The sequence below is a fragment of the Pseudopodoces humilis genome, chromosome 4, assembly GCF_049639895.1.
Source record: "Pseudopodoces humilis isolate 2021_Gansu_Grassland_sample_001 chromosome 4, ASM4963989v1, whole genome shotgun sequence".
NCBI classification, from domain to species: domain Eukaryota; kingdom Metazoa; phylum Chordata; class Aves; order Passeriformes; family Paridae; genus Pseudopodoces; species Pseudopodoces humilis.
Genome location: NC_142203.1, coordinates 7,786,037 through 7,807,350, shown reverse-complemented (window position 1 = coordinate 7,807,350; position 21,314 = coordinate 7,786,037). Strand labels below are relative to the sequence as shown.

General features: G+C 36.5%; 1 protein-coding gene across 3 annotated transcripts in view; it reads right to left on the bottom strand.

The window, feature by feature from the left end:
• EFNA5 (ephrin A5) overlaps nucleotides 1-21,314 on the bottom strand; it is a 209,094-nt gene that overhangs the window by 26,010 nt on the left and 161,770 nt on the right. For 2 of the 3 annotated variants that reach the window (XM_005529985.3, XM_088054516.1), the window contains exon 2: nucleotides 15,226-15,518. In XM_005529985.3, the coding sequence (XP_005530042.1) occupies nucleotides 15,226-15,518 (293 nt within the window). Of the gene's footprint in view, nucleotides 1-15,225; nucleotides 15,519-16,393; nucleotides 16,513-21,314 lie in introns of those variants that run through there. The other variant, XM_088054515.1, reaches the window with a different exon arrangement.

Sequence of the window (21,314 nt, the reverse complement as noted above, 5' to 3'; positions counted from 1 at the left end):
CAACTATTTAGATACCTAAGTGACAGCTAAGTACTTCTAAAATTATGACTCAAATTGGCAATGCTAAACACTTCTGACATATGGCCTGTAATAAACACTATTTATTTTACCTACTTTGGACTGGGATCAAAGAATAATAGAGTAAACGACACATGGGCAATTTATGCTTAAAAAAAATTATAGAAACCGTGTTTACTCTGGGTTTAGGTGGCGGGTTTTGTTGGGTTGGGATATTTTTTTTTTCCTTTGTTTTATTTTGTTGCTGTAGTTTTCTTTTAATTGTGTGTTCAGGTGTATTTCAGATTAATGTCCTAAAGCCTAGACAGAGTCCACTTAAATACAGATGCACCAAAACTAATGTAATTTTCTGAGGTTCAAGTCAAAATACACCATGAATATCAAAACATCTGTATACACAATTGTCAGAATTTTTTTTCAGAAGTCTAGTTAAAGTGAATAAAAATAATGTATATTTATTTGGATCCATATATTTTCTTCTCAAATCTGATGTTAAATTACTCCTAAACAGTAGGAACTTATGCCTAGAAATTAAAAAAGCTGTTTCTTCATGAGTGAACAGAAAAAAAAAAATTACCACTTTTAAGTCTTTTGTACCCCCTTTCCCTCACAAAAAGTTATCATTTCAGAGTCTGCTTTATTTGGCTAAAATACATTTGATTAAGAGCTAAGGCAATTTCATGGGACTTTCTGTTGCTGTTTGATTTGTGTGTCTTTCATTGCTCGTTGTTTTTCGGTTGGTTTTGTTGTAGTTTGTTTGGTTTTTTTTAAGAATGTGCATGTGCTTAAAATTTGACACTATATTTATTATAAGAGTAGAGTGCACATTTTTATGTATATATTAGTACACAGAATATCATATGCTGTTCAAAAGCACTCTGAGGAATGGCATACATCTTTGTGAAAATCCAGCTGTATTCACACAAATACTAAGAGTATAACTTTAAAGTTATACTTTAAATATGTTTAATTTAATTATACTTTAAAGTATTTCTCAAACATAATATTTCTCATTCTCCTAGTCAATACAGATAAAAAATGTCCCTTCTTTTTCTTCCCACAACTTTAATGAGGCAGCAGGTTTCCCAAAAGATTAATTTTTGGATTAAGATTATATTTCACTCAAAATATTCTATAGTATAAAATGAAAAAGTCCTAGGCAGAAATATCTCTTCTCAGTTGGGCTAGCATATTAAGAAATATTCTCCCCAGGCAGTCCTTTATAAGGGTTTTCCCCAAGCTAACTCTTAACACATCTTTTCAAATTAATCCATAATTTACTTAGAAGCAATGCTATTGTCTCTGACAAAAACAAGCAGCTGGCATTTCCAAGAAGGGACTGGCTCGTGGGTCTGGGACCCTCAAATCACAGCAGACACAGACCACACCAGGTAACTACAAAGCCACTGGAGAATTCACTTTGTCCTCCAATTAAGAAGGCAGAAATAGCATGGCATGAGAGATAGCTGGGAAATCTCCAGGGAAAATGAACATTTTGTATTTTGCTTCCCAAAGATTTGGGTGGCAAACTTTTCTATAAGTTGACATATCTCCTTAAGGAAGCTGAATCAACGTTTGCAGAGAATGACTCCTTCTGCCATTTTCTTCAACAGGACAGATTTCAGCAGGAATGTCTTAGTCTAAGGCACATTGATTACCACATTCGTTACCAAGAAGGGAAAGGGAACTACTTCCTAAGAGAGGAAGTAAAGTTAAAAGACAGACACAGCTCTACTCCAAGAAGTGTCACAAACTGTTTCCTACCTAAGGCTAAATTTATCTTTAATCTCATTTTCATTTTGTGAAAATGTGTAGTGATTATGGTTATGCCACATCAAGCACAAGAAACAATAGCTGGTCAGATCAGACAGTAAAGGAGAACGATAATCTATAATAACCTTCACTGGCACTTAATATTACAAATATCTTGCCCTTGTTAAAACATCTTAGTTTGTGAAAATTAGCATCTCACCGTCACAACAGCTAAATTCTTTACCACATAAACATTACTTTTTGTCAGAGATCTAACCAGTATCTCCCAGAGAAGCTGTGGAGTTTCCTTAGCCAGAGATTAAAGAACCAACTGGACTCCAAATTGTGTCATGTGCTCTGGGATGACCCTGTAGAAGAGAGAGGTTGGACCATATGAACCACTGTGGTACCTTCTGACTTTATCTTTCTGCAGTTCTGAGGTTCTATGATATGAGACCCCTCCACAGTATTTATAAATATACATATATATATATACACATATGCATGAATATCCATACACATATACATGTTAAATTCATTGTAAATATAGGAAAAAAGGTGAGTCAGTTGAAAGGAAAACATTGTTAGAAATATTTCATCTTTCTGGAAGATCAGTATGTCTAAGACAACACTCATCCTTAGGAAAAAAGCAAAACTAGCAATAGACTTTATGCTTGTATTAAGCCAGGAAGATAAACAAGTGTTGAAACCCATTGTATTCATCAGCTGCCCCATACTGATTTATGGAGAAAGAGAGGGTGCATTAATGTCATGACAAGATTTCAAAACCTCCACAGATCAGAATCATCCCTGCAGAAATCTCTTCATGTTTGAGGTTGAACAGAAGCTTTCCCCGTTACATTGCAGTATTAGCCACAGGAAGTTTCTCAGGGGAGTAACACTACCTCTACCAATTTTATCATGCCCTTTTCTTGTGAAATAGTTCACTGAAAATAATTAGAACCTAATCATGCTTCAGAGGAGTCTCTACATGAAAGAAAGAAGTAATAGAAAGAAATGTTATGTTTCAGACTGTACTTTCTTTTCACCAGATCCTTAAACATCCAATGGGAGCTGTCAGAGCCACCAACCAATTAATTTTCTAATCTCTTTGTAATGAGTTATTTTTTTTCTTTCAACCCTTGTTTGTCTCCTTTGTAGCAAACAAAAGATTTTTCACTTATGTTTTGATTTTCTTGATTTTACAACATGCTAAAATGCAAAAGTGGAAGCAAAAATGGAGATACTATGACAGAATAAAATATAATATGTCTCTCTTCTAACACCTTGGAACATGATAACCTCAAAAACTAGTATGCTAGGAAATTGATTTTGTCTGTCTGAAATACGTGAAGGTCTGAAGGTCATGTTGGCGGTTTGTCCTGCATCGCTGTTAAACACTACAATATTAATTTTGATCTCTTATCATTCTAGTAATTTCTTCGTACCGTGTGCCAAGTTCATGGGCCGCTCCTACAACGTTCCACAGAACCACTTGCAAAATATAAAGAGGTCACCTGTACTACTATTTCCTGGAGCTCCATATAGGACATGTGAAGCCATCTTAAGGAAAAAAGGCAAAGAAAAAGAAAGCATGAAGACAAAATGAATCAAAATGTGCAAAAACTGCAGGCAGACAGACTTCTCATTTCTTCTATTGGAAATCTGGGCTTGCCAAAAAATTAAGAAATGTGGGTCTGGTTTGTTTTTTAAACTCATTCCGCTTTGTTGATTAACCTGTTTCTGTTCTTAAAATGAATTACACCATCTTGTGTCTCCACTGCATAATTTTATCACGGAGGTGACAAATCATGCTGGCAGTGATGGTCCATGTTGAAGTGGAATGCATAGTAAAATACAATTTTCCTCAAAACCGTTAATCTTTATCTAAATGCCCATAATAACTGTTTTGTTCTCTGTGACAGTTGGGAGAAAAAAAAAAGTCTTCCAAAAATCATTCTGGTAGCCAAGTTGTGTGTTAATAAAACCTGGAGAAACATTTGTGATTAATATAAATCACTAATTCCTCTTTTAATGCCTAAACTTGACAGTGACTAATTTACACAGTTTTGCTTGAGCTGCCACTGAGTATTTCAAGTGGGATTGCTTGAAAAAAATGCTGTTGCACTGGTGTATGTTTCTAAGCAAACCTACCACAGGTGCAGGCACTACAGATGAGGAACTCTATCTCTGGCAATAGCTTCCAACCACACTGGTTGATTGTTCTGCTTGGGACCTGGGGGAAAGAGGCAGCAGTGAAACCTACCCAACACTCCCCTATTATAAACTGGAAGTGGCACATTTTGTACGGGCATGGAAGTCTGTTAAAACAAACTGAGAGGAAGCTGTTGTTTTTGCTGCCTAGTTGGTGGGATTTTTCAGTGTTACAATAAGAGATTGCTTGACTCCTCCTAATTTAATTTTGAAACTCATTACTGCAACAAAGCGTGTGAGAGGGAATGTACTTTGCAGAACACCTCCAAACAGTTGTCAAAGAGATGCTTCCTTCCTCAGAGACAGCCTTGCACACGTTGTTCAAGTGAGAGACATATAAGAGAGGTTTCATACTGCCATTTGTGAAAAATAAATAATATCCATATTTTAAGGCTTCAGACAACTGGTTCGACAATAACTATCTTTGTCTTGTAATAAATGTGCTTAAAATGTATTCTTACACAGTTATTTTGAAACTCCAGCAGCATTATAGATTACCTGCTTATAAAATACGCTAATAAAAAATGCTAATAAAATAACTTTAGAAGTCTTGTGAAATACAAGAAAACGTTATAAAAAAGATTGTTAAACAGAAACCTGCCTGTATCAATTGCTCATATATAAGCTACACAACACTGTTATCACCTCATTGGAACATACCTTAATTTCTGAAAAAACATATGATTTGTTTCTGAACCTCTCTTTGAGAAAGGTATTTGGTACCTCACTGATGTGCCTGTGGACTGCTGACTACCCTCTCTTCTATTTTTTGATGTTGTTTACAGATAGGACCTAAGGAAGTCAGATCCCAGCTCCATGAAACACCAACGGGAACTGGATGAATAACTTCATGCCCGTGGGGAAAAACAAATTCATGACTTATTGTGCATCACTAGCCAGAAGCAAAGAAGTGCTTTTACTAAGCACTCCTCAAGAGGACAGGCTGCATTCCTTCACAGTCCTGAAAATATTGAAGAAAGGCACTACATTTAAGGTAGGCAGCATGTCCTGCTGCAGCTGCTGTTACAGATCCTGGCTTCAGTCCCAATGGGGCTCTGTGCTGTAGAATAACAGTGTAGTCTTCAATGCCTCACAAATTAAGATCTTCTGTGAACTCTCAAAATATTAGAGAGTAGTCCACATGCAATTACAAGTATTGAGATCAAGGAAGATGTCCCAGATTTACCAAAAGCAGATGTGTCAAAAAAACTACTTAGGAAGAAAACCAAGACCATATCTTCACAATATCCTCACCTACAACTCTTAAGACATAATGTGTGTGAGCTCTGCTGTTTTGGTTAATTTTTGCCTGAACACATTTTGAACACCAATACGACTGAAATGTCAGAGCTCTTCAAATTGATTAATATATCTCCATTCTTATTCAAATAATTAAGATCATTTCACCCCCAGAAGATCAGCAACAGCAGTGTTATTCCGCATAACTATCAAAAGGAGCCTGGTTACATTTGTGCATAGAGGCATGGTACAAGTGAGATTTTGATACACCTTCAAGCCATTCTTAATTCCCTGAAGTAGTGCTGTATCTATATATGGCTGGCTATACCTCTTGATACTTTAAATATTAAATATCCGTGATGTAAAAGGAAGGCCAGAGAGATTTTAGAGGCAGTAAAAATCTCATTTGAACAATAATGTGGATGGCCTACTGCTTTTCTGAGGGGAAGTGAAAACATTTGAAATTATTTTTCTGTAAAAAGATTTTCTGAAAAGATTTTTCTGTAATTTTTCTGAATAAAGCATTTCTATGTACTTCTGAATACTCTTGTGAAAAAAAAAACTTATTCTACATTTTTTATACTGACTTGCCAAGAATCTTGGAGAGAGAAGTATTAACTGCACGTATCATTTTGAACCCAGAGTCCTGGCCACCTTGTCTGAAGAGTACACATGACTAGGAAATTAGAAAGTTATTGAGAATTCTGTAATGTTTTCCCTTTTCAGAATCCTCTTCTAATATCAGAGGGTTAGGTAGATTAGAAGCAAATTTGCTTTATTTAAATTCAAGAATAAAAAAAAAAAAATATGGAGTTGAATGTTGAATATTAACTTATGAAACAATATCATCAGCCAATTGCTCAGCATGTGGAAGTGTTTTTTCATTGATGGAGTTTAGTTTTAGTCTAGTGGTTGCAGGCATGCATATATAATCAAGTCTGTATCATGACACACACAGTATCACCCAAGAAAGTGCTGCCTCCCTGATTTAGTCTGAGGAACAGAGAGGCTTAACATGTTGATGACATGGAGGCAATGAAGTACAACACTGTTATTCCAAATGTCATGCTATGCTATTTTCATTTCTGTTGGCATCTGCTCCATGTTATGAAATGCATACTTCCAATACAACAGCTCATTAAACAGGTTTCAGTTTGCTCAAAAATCAAATTAGAACACTGTTACAGAGTTACAAGACCTCAGATAATTATTACTATTACTCTCTGCTTCTGTGAATCCTTTCACCCACTGAATCCATGTGCTTCAGCTTATTAATCTCATAACATTCCAGTGAAGTATCACTGCAATGAGTCTCACTCACCAACAAAGTGCAGCAACTTCAGAGATGTTAAGCTGTAGCTGTTGAACATGAAAACTGACTTGAAGTAAGGAATGATGAATGGTCCATCAGGATTTAAAGAGCTGTGAGCGATTAATTCAATTGTACTTCCAGCAGAACACTAAAATTTAAACACTTAAGAAAATTGCAATGGGATTTTTACAGGAATCACAAATGTAAAAAAAAGTACAGTCACCAGTAGAGAACATTCAGTCACCATTTGGCTTGAGGCAGGTGCCTCATGTAGGATTCATCAAGTTCCGAATGCTACCTAAAAATCTTTTATCCAAGGTCTAACCAATCTATATTTTTTTTAATGCTTGTGATTGGAAGATCAGATAACATTCAACACATGCTTTATTTTTCTACAAAATGAACTGGCCTTTGTCAAGCAGCTTAGATGAGAAAGAAAAAAAGGCAGAGAAAAGAAAACCCCATTGCTCACATTTCTGTGGTCACTCCTTCACTCTTTCTAATGACCAAAATCAGTACTTCAGTAGAAAGTAACACATCACTGATCTTCACAGAAGGGTGAAGACCTTATAAAATATGCCATAGACAATGTTCAGAGATGCAACAGCAGTATAACCTCCCCTCTTATTTTTCTGTTGCTGTCAGGATCTTAATGGCACTTCAATTTTTGAAGCATGTGAATCTAAATCTTCTTTTTTAAACTTGCCTTCTGAAAGACATTCATTCCCTTTGAAAAACTCAGGCAGTAGAGACCAGTGCTTCCATAGGTTCTCTCTTCATTTTCTTATATGGATTTCTCTCAAGCTTTTAATGTCCTCTTTGAGGATTCTAAGAACACAACCAACGTCAAAATCTATTAGACACTGGTGATTATTTCTGCTTTCTTTTAAGCAGGACCAGTACTTAATCTTTTTCTGATGCTTTCTAACAGAGACTGGTCCTTTAATCCACACACTAGGCTAAGCATGAATCCCCTTTAAAGGTCACCTTCCTTGTCTGTCTAATGTTATTACAAAAAGTATTTTTTAAAGTACACGTTTATCAAACCCTTTCAATTGCTTTGATTTCATTCAGAACATCTCAAGTGATTCTAGTAAACCAGCTATCAAAGCAGGATTTGTAGTAGAGTGGCATGTCTGATCCCACTGCTGTCAAAGCAGAATCAGTGTTTATGTTGATTTGGTCTAGATTGAAAGGTTAATGGGGAACCTGGCAATAAACAACATTTATCTAAAAGAGAAGTGCAATTAACATACTAAAAATGTTTGTGATTCCCTCAGCATCCTTTAATAATGTTCTTTAGTTAACCTTCATTTTTCACTTTTTGGTGCAAACAAGGATATACAAAGAGAGAGTCCAAAAGTGATCTTCGTGTTTGCAAAAAACTATGAGGAAATGTACCTGAATTAACTAACACCTGTTGAAGTGAAGACAGGCTGTGTTTTTTCATTTGCTGAAAGACACATGCCATCTTCACTTTCAAAGCAAATACTGATTTAGATCAACCATTTGACAATATTAAATACTATTTAGATCAACCATTTGACAACAAGAAACAATTTTTAATAGAAGTTTAGCCTTTGAGTAAAGTGACTTCACTGTCCCTGGTATAAGTTAAGTATGTTATGACAAGATTTACCATCAATCTCCCCTCCTCATTTCTCTAAAGCTCACACAGCTCTCTAAAGCTAAACTTTGTTCCAAGTCGAATTTTTGATTTTTAGTCCCAATATTTAAAGATTCAAAATGGAAGAATATCCAAACTAGGCATTTTAGAGCATGTAAATCATTGATATGAGGACAACAACACCCAAAGAGAGGTTTTCTGAAAGATTTTTTCATACAACTACTCAGTGGAAAAATGACTTCTTATTAGAAAACCATATATTCTAAGTGCTAGATGATTTAAAAAAAAATAAAAAAATTTCTAGAGTAATACCAATTAAGTATTACTATGCAACCCCAGCTGGGATATGACTGACTTCCTCTAAAAAAGGTAATTCTAAGTAATCTAACCAAACTGTTAGCCAAATTGCCTATAGTACCCTTTAATTCACTCTCATACTTTTTAGGATGCACATGAAAAGTCACACTATTTTCTTTAAATTATCTCCTTTTCCAGCAGAAATTTCCTCAGGTAAGTCAGGCTCAAAACTTGAGAGTGTACTTATGCCCTCAGACAGAACCTCCTACCAACAGATCTACAGTCAGAAGCATAAACTGTTGTGCTGACAACAATAACTGGTTCTGATAAAGCAAGATTTCCAGGTTTATAGGAGGGTGATTAAAAGAGGGAGAAGTGGAGTTTTTAGGGGGGACTCACATTTACATTTTCTGATAAGAGAAAATTACAGCTAGCAGTCTTTCTGTTCTTTCTCCCACTACATCAAACTAAACCTCTAGCAAACATGGAGATCCCTAAATCAAATAACCATCTTACAGTGAGTTGTGCCTGTTCATGCAAAACATTGATATCCACTAATATTAAGCTGGTGCTCGAGCAAGAGCAATGAGATCTGTGCAGGTGTTTAATATCATTCTTTTCTGAGCACATGAAAAATACCTGTTATACCAACTGTTACAATCAATTACAGTGAAGATTTCTCAGTAGTTTTCTCCTATATAGTATCACAGGCTATTCAACCTTGCCTCTGCAAAGTCACCTTTCTTAATTCTTGTTATACTGAACCCAGTCCTAACAGAGTAATAGCCAAGCTGGCAATTTGGAAGCCTCCAGGGTCTTAGTAATATTGCCAGGTCTGTGTTAATTTCCATGAAAAGTGAACAAAGCACTTCCTACGCTAACTGCTGATTTATAAAGGGATATGTACAGTTCTTCCCTGTTAAGACTCTAAATTATGTCAATAATTCTTCATTTAAAATAAAAAAATCCATAAAAGGACCAGCAGCAGCAAGCAGTGGTAGTTTCAAGTCCTGTCCCATCCCCAGAAATTCTGTGGCCAAGACACTTGAAGAGAGCATTTCAGTACAGGTTCCCTGAACATTTCAGATGGAAAGTAGTGAACAGGCACAGGGCAAGTCAATGATAACAACATGATTTATGCTTACATATTGAGATAAAAAGACAGTAACCCTACCAAAAATCAACCTGTTCATGAAATGTGGGGCATGGGGCAGAAAAATTGACAGAGAATTGCTAGCTGAGACTAAAGAAAAATAATAGCACACTCAACCCTTAACCACTCACAAAATATGGTAGAAGGGGGTAAAGAGAGGAAATTTAGCTTAACTGTCATCAGGGACTGCTACTGGCTCAACAAGAGCTCAGCTAGAGACCTTATTAATACAATGAGCTAACTACCGAATTAATAGGCAGAAGTAAGAGGTGTAGGTATTAAAACACTTTTTACTACTGCTGTTTTTTCCTTAAAATCCTTAGAATCAGAGAACCCTCCAGATGTGTGCAGAATGATTGTCCATATACATATCCATACCTACCTGTCAGCTATTAGAGAAAAATGACAGCAGGATTAAAACAGTTCCACAGTCTTTGGAACGTGGTGAGGACAACTTCCAGAAACAGAGGTGGAACCAGGTAACAGAAGACACAATTTTTGTATTAGAAATAATGCAAATTGCATGTTTTCCTATAGAAGTAGCAGCTAAGATTGTCAGGATGGAATATAATTTGAATTAAAAACCCACAGAATCAGAAATTTCAGGAAAAGAAGGAATTAGGTCAGAGAAGCAAGGGTAATGTGGAACAAACACAAAAACAAAAAATATCAAGGGAACAGGTAACAGCAGCTTTCTTGGGAATATGTTCTATGAGAAAAAGGAGTATAGGATGGTTATATGTTATTAAGAAGCATATGTAAAACTGAAAGAACAACTTTACAAACTTCTTCTTAATTTAGCCATAAACACAAACTATTTAAATATATTATTTACAACAATAACTAAATTAAAATTGTAACAGCACACTATCCTGATGTGGTCACAAGATATACAATTTCACCAAAGCTTTCCCAATTGACAATCAGGGGCTTCATGAAAATAAATGGTGGTAACAAAGGCACAGTGATAGTGACACATTAAAGGTGAGACAAAAAACAGTATAAGCATTTTGAAATAAACTAAGACACATGCAGGAGATAAAATTAGAAATAAACAGCAGGAAAAAAAAAGATCATACAAATAAATCACAGGTTTTTAGCTTTTCAAAAGGTTTTTTAAAAGATGAATGGGGCTCTTTTCTCAAGAAGAATAGAGAAAAATCCCAACTTATGTCCAGATATATGAAAAGTAAAGTCTGCTTACTGTTAGCAAAAAATCATCAGAATCTTGTGGAGAACAGAAGAGAAGCAAGAGAACTGTGAACAAGAGCAAACCTACCTTGTAGTTCTAAGAAAACGGTATAGGCATACATAAATTAAAAGATTCACAGTGATCAAATGACTAAATAAACATTATACATAAAATCTTGGAGGATATGATAAAAATACCATAGATATTTTATCCATAGGTAAGGATAAATTACAGAGTTCTTGTCTGAACTAATTGGACTGATTACTCAGAGAAAAGCATATACCACACCCATTAATACAACTTTTGACACAACATAGTGCTTTCAAGAAAAGAACAATTTGTAAGCTATAGCTTAAATCAACAAAACAGGTTGGATTGGCAACTGCGGTCAGGATTCTGAAGAAATCTTTACCAGCCTACTTCTAGACACATCTTCCTTCTTATTATTTCAACAGCTCTGATCTATACTTGCCAAATTGTCACTTATACTTTTACTTAACACATTAATAAATGATCTGCAATTAAGTTAAAATAATTGAAATTATATGATAATTTTGAAATATATAATTATGTAACATTATACATTTCAGGATTTTTTTCCCTTCCTAGCTTTTGAGTTCATCTCACCTTGCACAGTACCTCACCTTAACCTGAACAGCAAAACTTACGTTCCCTTCCAAAGGACATTAAAATTACTGTCATGACACTATTTTGTTTCTGTTTTCTCTGTAATTCACTTGCTTCTGTTTCAGTAGTAATACTATTTTGTTTGTTTTCAGGCTGGCATACACTAACCTGAGATGAGCACCTGATAGGTACTAAGTAAAAATTGAGATTTCAGGTCATGATCTATTATTTGTTTTCCCCAGCCCCATGCTGTGCACACCCTAACTAAATAAAAGTTAATTTCTCTATAAATATTTAATAACCTTTTCTTCTTTCAAAAGCAAACTCAATCAGTACTTTTGATTGCATGACTCTGACGTTGAATTCACTTGCTTAATGTAAATTTGGTATCAAATGGATAAGATTTTTTCTTTTCATTATCCTAGAATGAACATGCAAAGAATGGAGATCCAAGTTCATCTGAGCAATACGTGAAGGCAACAGCATAACAAAGAATGGTGGCATTTTCCAAATGAACAGTTCAGACATAGAGACAGTGATTGTTGGCAAATAATTTCATTTTCTGAAAATAATGGAAGAAAAGAAGCAAGCCACATGCTTGAAAGGTAAACTATGAAGATTTTTGACAAAGCATCAGACAGTAATTAAGGTAACCAGCCACTTAATATCTCTGTCTTTTCAGCAATCTAGACTACACAGCATATTTTGTAACCCTTTAATAGAACATGCCAGACTGATCCTATGTAGTCACTTTTCCCTCTCTCCTGCAGAGAGGGCAAAGGTTTCAGATCTTTTAAGCTAAGGAAACCTTTCATGGCAAAGCAGTAATTTCTTTAACATGCAGATCCAGAAAGCTAACAAAAGTGGTCTCCACAGCCTGAACTAGCATCTGCTTACAATTTTGATGAGGAAACAAGGAACAACATTTTGCCATCTTTCTTCAGCAGAGATAAGAGAAAAACATTCCAGGGTGGACAACTGTGCCCTGAGAAGGTCTGCATGTTATTGTTAACTTATTGTACAGTTCTTCTCTGAAATTTCTGCAATGTCAGTGCCCTTGTTAATGCCCTCAGCAAAGCACAGGATGAAGGAAAAAAATACTTAAACTACAGAAAAAAAAGGAAAAATGCTTTTGTGTCATTAAAATATGAGTAAAAATGCAATTTCAGCTAAGCTTAGCTTAAACTAATACTTTACATCTCTTTGCTATTTTTTTGCTGTTTTACCTTCATCAAAAAAAAATAATTCCATATGAATGCAGTTGAATATCATAAAGCTTTTCACATTTTAAAGTTCTTCAGAACAATTGTTTTGAAGAGAGCCCTTGACAGTTAAATTAATATCATAGATTTTAAAATGAAAGTTATATGATTTTTAGTGACACATTGAATTTGAGCACAAATGAGGAAAGCCAGGCATAAAGCAACCTGGGTGAATTTAAATTACAATATCTTGCTTGAGAGTTCAATGGATTTTGTATGTTTTAACAATGAAGCTATTAGCCCAAGCTGAGATTTCTCTTTTTTTTTCCCTTCACTTTTATCTTTGGTTTTGATGCATATTAAACATTTCTCCTTTTTTCTTTTTTAAAAATTTAGAAAAATAATAATTTTCTTCAGTCTTGCAGCTACTTATGCCTTTCTAGTGCTACATTTTATTATACCTTATGATGATAGACTGCATTCCTTAGCTTAACTATTCCTGCTTATTTGACTGATGATGCTCTGGAACTGAATTTTAAAAAAATAACAAAACAAAACAAAAATCCACAAAATAATTGCATTGTTCTGAGGGAGCACCATATCAGAATTTTGAATTACTCAGAACTCTTGCTGAGGTGACACAAGTTGGACTGATCCTACACAATACAGATTTGTTGATCCCTGAATATTATCTATTTGACTCTGATAACTTTATATTATTTCTCATAGCAAACCCCAGTTTTAAATAACATTATTTAAAATATTATTTTTAGTATTGTTATAGATACATATTATGTTGGCTTTTCCCAAAATATTGAAATGGATGTTATATATATAATGCTGAAGTATTTTTTACTATAGTTTTTATTTCCATTAACTAAACTTAGCCATAGTAATGGAATAGCTGATAGTTATGCTTGAACTGCTTGCTTGGTTGGGATAACATCCAATGAAAGTGTGATGAAGACCCTGCTACTGATATGCCAGCTATCAGCACCTACTCTCTGAAAAAAACATGGACCAAAACCCAAGCTGGAGGAAATAATAAGAACAGACTCAAACCACAGCCAAGAAATATGCATGCTCTAAATGAGGAGGAGCCTTGCTAAACAGTTCTTGGAACATGTAAACTAGTTTGGAGAAAAGTTTAAATATATATAATTGTTTATGAATATACAACAGGATGATGCAATAGAAAAGATATATAAAGGGTGTCTCCAAAACAACAAATGTGCTCTTGGCTGAATGCCAAGCATCCTGCTGCTAAACTCTGCTTTATTTTTTTGTCTCCTATTGTCTTTTATTAAACCTTTAAATTTTACCAGGAAAATGAAGCTCGTTTTTCACAGTATTATTTTTATTATTGTGTTTCAGCACAAGAACAAGATACAGTTTTTCTGATGAAAAAGCACTACTCACTAGAGTTCTTTACTTGATGGAAGAAAAAGAAATTAATGGGAAGCTATCCACTAAGACTGTTATTTCCCTGTAGATTATGGAAGGGAAAACAAAAATCTCAGTGTTGAAGAAATGAGGCTGAAAACCGGGATCATATGTACTCAGTTTCTCTGGTGAAATGAGGTGGAATGACTGTTTCACAGTAGAAAGGCCAGCTACACATATGAAAGCAATATTTATTGGGATCTGCAGTCTATCTAAAGCTTTCTGCTCTGTTGTCTGAAACAAAAAACAGGGAAAAAATAAAGCTGGAGCAGTCAAAACTTGTTAGGATTGAAAGCTACAGGCACAAAATGAGTTGATGAAATAAGATCTTTGCTGGGAGTACTAAACACATGAGATAGTTGAAATTATATGACCTGCATAGTGGAGTCAATGAATCAGTGTGCTTAACCCACCGGGTTTTAACCTCCTGGTGTTTTCCCTTCCTTAGACCCACATTATGTCTCCTGCATCTTGTCTGGATGCCTGGAGCAATCCTGACGCAGATCTCTTCACCTTCTTGCCTCCTGTTCCCAGAGCACTCCCATTGCCATACTGACAGAAATAGCTCGCCCATGAAAAAGTTGTGGGGGAAAGGAAGGTAGAAAAAAGCCACCTAGCTGAATACTAGGATTATTTAGCCTGAGAAATTACAGCTTTAAATACCACTGTACTACTGACATCAGCAGCATAATATCACTTAAGAGCTACACAAACCTCACTTTCCTTGGGTAATAAATACTACAAAGACAAGAGTATTTCATCTACACAAGTAAGAAAATTGAGGTATTCCACATACAAAGGATTAATTATTTTTCCTCATATCTGAGGACAATTTCTATCCTCCCCTTCTTGCCCTGCCTCAGAGTGTTGAAATAAATGTAATAGTGCATTTTGCTTTAAAAGTCAGCTGTGGTTCAGTGAGCAGGCTGGCATGCTGTATCATGTGAGAAAAGAAAATATGATTTAATGTCATTTTTCACTAGCTAGATTCCTAGCTAATGTATCTGGAGATAGTTTAAGCCCGTGTTCACTGTAAAGCACCTGCATTATATACTGTTTTCCCCTCTGTATTTTCACAGAGTATAGGTGAAAAATTAGCTGTGTTTCTTATACCTGTGGTGCAACAATGGTAAATCTCTCTATACTCACAGATGTAGAAATACTCCCGGCCTGGCCTGAACTCAAATCCCAGCGAGAAGGGCGTGAAGAGCTGGAACTTTTCTGAGAACTTCAATGGTCCGTTTGGGGAATGCGGCCGATTGCACTCCCACCTCTTGAACCCTTTGGAAGTGTGATCACAGGAGCTGTAGCCATCAAAGTTCACCATGTACAGAACATAGCGTTCGGTCTTATCTTCTGGCACCGAGTCTTCATAGTGAGGGCAGAACACATCCAGGTAGTCATTGATGCAGACATCAATGTGGTAGTCGCCTCGCTGGAATCTGAAATCACAGGAAGAGTTCAAACGTAAGCACAGTTATCTCAGGATGACCTTGTTGCAGGGCGACATTCTCATATGAAAGGGCATCACTAATGGCACTTCATTTCACTCCAGCCATGTACATTCACTCTCAAAAATGACCCCTACAATTCACCAGAGCTATCAGAGACTTATTATGCAGGAATATGATCATACAACCTTTTCGGTAAAGGTTTTGGTCTATTCTTCTACAAAATAAGTCTGTTATTATCAACCACTCAGTGTGTGATATAGGCTATCTTTCCCTATGGTTTACTGAATAATAAACAAAGAAAGTGTCTGTCTTATTTGTTTGCTTTTTTTTTAATTGAAGCAAGAAGTAGCAGAGGCCAAAACTGTATCAGCCTTCCCAAATCAGTGTCTCTAGAAATATCTGCATATGCACCAAATAAATAACCAAAACATATCCTTTTCTCTGAATCATGCAGTAATCACCCCTATGCTGAAAGCTGATTTGACTGCAAGTACTTACAGTTACTACAAGAATACAAACAGGTTACTCTTTCATCATAAGAAGCAACAGTTTGTCAAGATGCAAAGAAAAGTCTGTATTGCTTTTTAAAGAGATTTGAAAAGCCATGCTTCTCCTTTGCCAAAAGTACATATTGAAGATGCTGCTCTGTTCAGATAAAAGGATTCTGGGATACAAATTATCAGCACTCAGCCTAATGTGACAGATCTGAATGAGTGCCAGCTGAGAAATGCAGTGCAAGGCACCATCCCAGATGCATTTTATTATTGCTGTTATTATTACTGATGACTCCTTAGAGATGTGGGATTCTCGTTTGTTGGGGGTGGGGAGGATTTCCGCGTTTCTCCCCTGTATGTCCCACTTACATTACTTTTCTAATGCCTGCCATAGTGTCTGGAAGAAACTGTGGGGACAAATTCACTGCCTTCATGTGAATTTATACCATGATAGATTTAACGATTCCATAAACCAGGTCTATGCGTTCATTAAATTCCCTGGGGCAGCTAAAGAAACCAACCACTGACATACTCCACTTCAGGCTGACTGGGCTACTTGTAGCTTCAGTCTTTCACAGCTGCAGTTGTCAAGTACCACAGAGCAATAAAAAGGCCATGACAGATATAACTATAATACTTCTTTTTAGCTAAGGGGCATATTTTAAACACCTGATGGGCTTGAAATCTGCCATCTGGATCCTTCTATCTAATTTCAGAAAAAAAGCAATGATTTGCTGGCCCTCCAAGAATAAATTCAGAGCAAACTACACCTTTTCATATCCCTACGATAACTTCAATAAAATAGCTTTTTAAAGGAAAAAAACTGAATATGCATCAAAGCATGATAGATCTGTATAATTTCAGCCAGGGCACAGCCTCACACTTCCACTCTGTAACATGGAAAAGCCTTTTTTTGAAACACAGTTCTCCCAAGAGAATTTACATTTATCCAAATCCTTGGTGAAGATACATATTTTTGTACTCCAGTGCTTTCAAAATCTGTCTCCTGAACAGATAATGTCTTAACACATTTGCTGCTGTATTGTGTTGTTAATTTTGCTCCCCATGTTGTTATGTTAATGGTTTGTTTCCCTCTCCCTCTGTTTTGTTATTAGTTTAACCCAAGTTGTACCCTCCTACCCCAATTGTCAATCCACCCTTGTACCTGACTCCTGTTCCTGAATGTTCCCTGTTCCTCCCCTCTGGGCCCTGTCTGTCACTCAGCTACTCCTCCCAGCATCGAGAAAATTCAGGGAGGGTGGTCGAGTGATAGGGCAGAGGTCCCACCCTGGACCTTCCTCATTGATCTTTTCCAATGTCCCTCTGATCCCTTCACACTCCCCCCTGGTTTCCCATTGGTTTGAGATCTGTCCTCTCCCCTGGTTCCTCCCCCAGATTTAAGTTGCTGTCATCCGTGTTTTGGGGGCTCTCCTGGAGCAGCATCCCAGAAGTCAGAGGTCCACGTGGGGATTCAATAAATGTTAGGCTTTGCCCTTCATGAGAGCCTGACTCCCGCCTCTTCCATTGTTGCTGTGGTCTCTTCCATCAAACCGCTCCTCTGATTCCCAGGATTCAGACAGGTGTCCCCCCACAGGCTGACAGTGTCGAGCTAGCCTGGGTGGTTGGAGTGGTAACTCCAAAAGGGACACTGCGACAATTTGAGAAAAATGTATTGTTTTCAAATTGGCATCTGTTCTCTGAATCAGTTAACAGTATGCTGTTCTTACAGGTAATGAAAAAGAGTGAGTGTAAGTTACAAATAAAAAAGATGCTTTCTGGCAATAATATCTCTGTTTATTTTTTCAATTACACTTTCAGTAAGTACAAATTGATACATACCTATATATGTGTATTTGTGTGGACAGTATTGGTTGTTTTTTTAACCACGTAGGTGATAAACAATTCCGTTTTCTCAAGGGATTTTCAAGGTTGCCTCTTTTATCAGCCTGTACCTTCACCATAATGATCAATTACACTTCTGTGACACAAACTATACACTTCTAGAATTACACTTACGTAATACATTCAAGATCAGACTGACCCTCTCTACCATTAGACTTTTACAACACAAATAAACTTATGTGAACTGCTTTTCCATATTATTTTAAAAGTCAGTGGAGAGCAATAGGAATTTCGGATGTTGAGTTCATCCAGCCTCTTTAGTACATTGTAATGAGATAGATCACACTTCCAGAAGCAGCTAATTCTCTCCTTTAACCAAAAGGAGAGCCTAGAGAGACACTTCCCAGACAGTGTCTGTACTGTAAATAGCTGAATTTGAAGGGAAGAATCCAACTGCACAGCCTATGGTAATGGAGATGATAAGTACAAGAAGACAGACAGCTAAATGTGTGATCACACCTTAATCCCAATTTAGCAATAAAGTCAAACTTGTAATCTGCACCAGTAAGATGGTACAGAAAAAGAAAAACCAAACCTCATCTGACTCCCTTTTGGCAAAGTTTCCCTCTGTATTCTTGTTAAATAAACAAAACCACAATGTAACCATCCTCTTTGATCACTGGCATTTTAGTAGGTTCCGTCTTATTTCTTGTTTCGTAAGTGTTGAAACAGTTGGGTGTCTTCATTCATTCACACTCCAGACTCTGAAGTGCTGCCTGCAAAGCAGGTCTGAGGACAAAGCACACAACCAAGCCCTTTTTGTCCCAGTGTCCTTTCCTCCCTGTTACCATGTTCTCTCAGCAGTTTCAGTCATCAGTTATCTGTCATAGGTAGGAAGTGTTAATTTACTAAAAAGAGAAGGCGATTGTGCATATTTTCAGTGATCTAAGCTGACCTTTAGCCAATATTGTTAGCACAGGAGCGAACCTCCTACAGGGAAAATATGTACCAAGGTATTTTATCAAGCAGCTCTGAGTGAGGTCTCTTTACTCCAGGGTATTAACCAACTATGAATCAGAGAGCAAGTATTTCTGTCCTGTCTTGCAATATCCTAAAGCAGTCAGTAATCAAAAACTCAGCAGGTATGCTAAAGAGATGCAGAACTAATTTTATGGTTCCAGAAGATGCTACAACATCTCAAACTTTTCTGTTACAGCGAACAGAGACCATTCCTGTTTCACCAGTTACAAGCAGCATGTTGTATTTACACCTCAAAGAGGAAAGGTAAGTCTTCTAATCAGAAGAGAAAAAAGAAGGGATGGCCATGAGTAACACACAAAAATATTCATCAGCTCAGTCCTCAAAGCTATTAAAGGAAACACTTCACAAAGGAAACACACTTCCAAGAATTTAAAACCACATTTGAGTGGAAAGCACTTAACATTTAAAGGCTGAAAACCTCTTACTTAGTAGTGTTATTTCAGGTATTCAAGTAAAACAAAAGTTCCATTTCAAATTAAAGCACTGATCATTAAAGCCATCTACATGTACTGAAGAGTGAAACATCTAAAGGGAAGATGGAGCCCATTAATGGACATATTTGCAGATATGACAAGAATATCAGATGTCCTGTCCCTTTTTCCAGTCCCATTCCAACCAGAAGACTTCCTGGTATGTTACTGCTATACTTTCTCTTTTCCCAATTAGGTCTTCATTCCTGTTCTGGCAGGTCCTCACCCAGACTCCCATGCCTTTTGGAACCATGTGGTTAACAGGATCTTTAATCTAGGAAGAAACCAGTTTTATCTAGATTTTGCGTAACAGAGCATGGTGTTGTGGTAGAAACCAACCGAAAAGGTTTCTCCAAAAATCAGACAGAATTTACAAACTTTTTTGCAAATAATGTCAATTTGTCTCCATGCGCTCTAGCTTACACACAGCAAAGCACTAATATTCTTCAAACCCAATTAACCCTTGGTTTTTGTCAGGTGGCATTCAAACAGTGTCTTGGGAAGTTGCATACTACAAAGCCAGCTATTAGGCAGTAGCATTTGGAAGGCAGAAACAGATAGTTAAGGAGTTTCTACACCTAAATATTTCCATAACTAACAAACATCAGCTTGCTACACAAAACTTGGACACTGCTTCCAGCAAAGGCTGCCAGAGGAATATTTCTGTGCTAAAGTGCCACTGATGAAATATCCAGGTATTCAGGATGCAGAGAGAGAACTTCACGGATATTTTAACCACAGGAAAGCAAGACTAGCAAAACATTTTGTAAATAATTAGTACCTTCTGTGTTCTGTTTATCCATTAACAAAGGGAAAGTACATAGTCTGTGTGTGTGCTTCTCTTCATAATTTTAAGTTCTGAAGCTTAAGTGACTCATCTTGAAGATAATAACTTTGCTGGTCACTGAAAAAAGTGACTATTTAAACAGATACTTGAAACACAATAACAATTTTGTTTGGTTTCTCTCTTTCTTGGCATAAGCACTACAAAAATCCAGTTTAAGAATAACACAAATAACACTAATTGTTCGTTTAGATAGTATGGTGGGTTTTAGTGTCAAACTACCACAGATAGATAAAGAAATTTCAATAGTTTCTGCTTGTTACTTCCCCTACAAATCTTATTAGTTATATTCTGCCCTTCCTGTAAAATCGACACACCAGATGCTCTACTTTAAGATAAGTTTACTGGAAAATTTGCCTTTTACTGTGTCAACCTTTCTTTATTTGGAATCTGTTCTGTCAAATGCATGAAGCAAGGCTTCACTGTGAACTAGAAAAGACTACAAATAACTGCTCTGACAACAAATTATGAAATTCTGGTCTTCAGTCAGGTATTGAAAGCAATCAGATGTAAATGGCCCCTATTCTGATGCTTGGAGCCTGCACAGCCTGTTAACACCAACATGCAGAGGACATTGCCACTGCCAAATGCCTCACCCCTATCAGCTTTTCCTCAAATGATAACCTGAAGTGTAAAACAGCATCAACAAAATTCACCCAACTGATTTATTCTTGGGGTAAACACAAACTACAGTTACCCACAGTTCTTCAGAACAGCACAGCAAAATGTTACTTGTTCTGTTTCCTAAGGAAAGAGGCTTCTGTGAGCAACACATGCATAACCCTATGAATGCTGGTCACTCAACTCCTCCTTTTTTGCTTTCATGAAGGCTAAGCCACTTTTTAATTAAATTTAATAGAGACAGTGATGTTTCAGAGAGAAGTCCATTCCTACAAATACCACAAAAAAAGCAGGCCAGGTGAGAAGATCCTATAGGTATCCAAACAAAGGCTGAATCTCCAGTAGGTTAAATGTTATTACACAATAGAAACACCTCTTACAAATGCTCCAGGCACAGGGAAAGCTAGAACTGGAAAAACACAGAAATAGATGGAAATTTTTTTGTCAACTGCTTATGAAACTATTTGCTTTG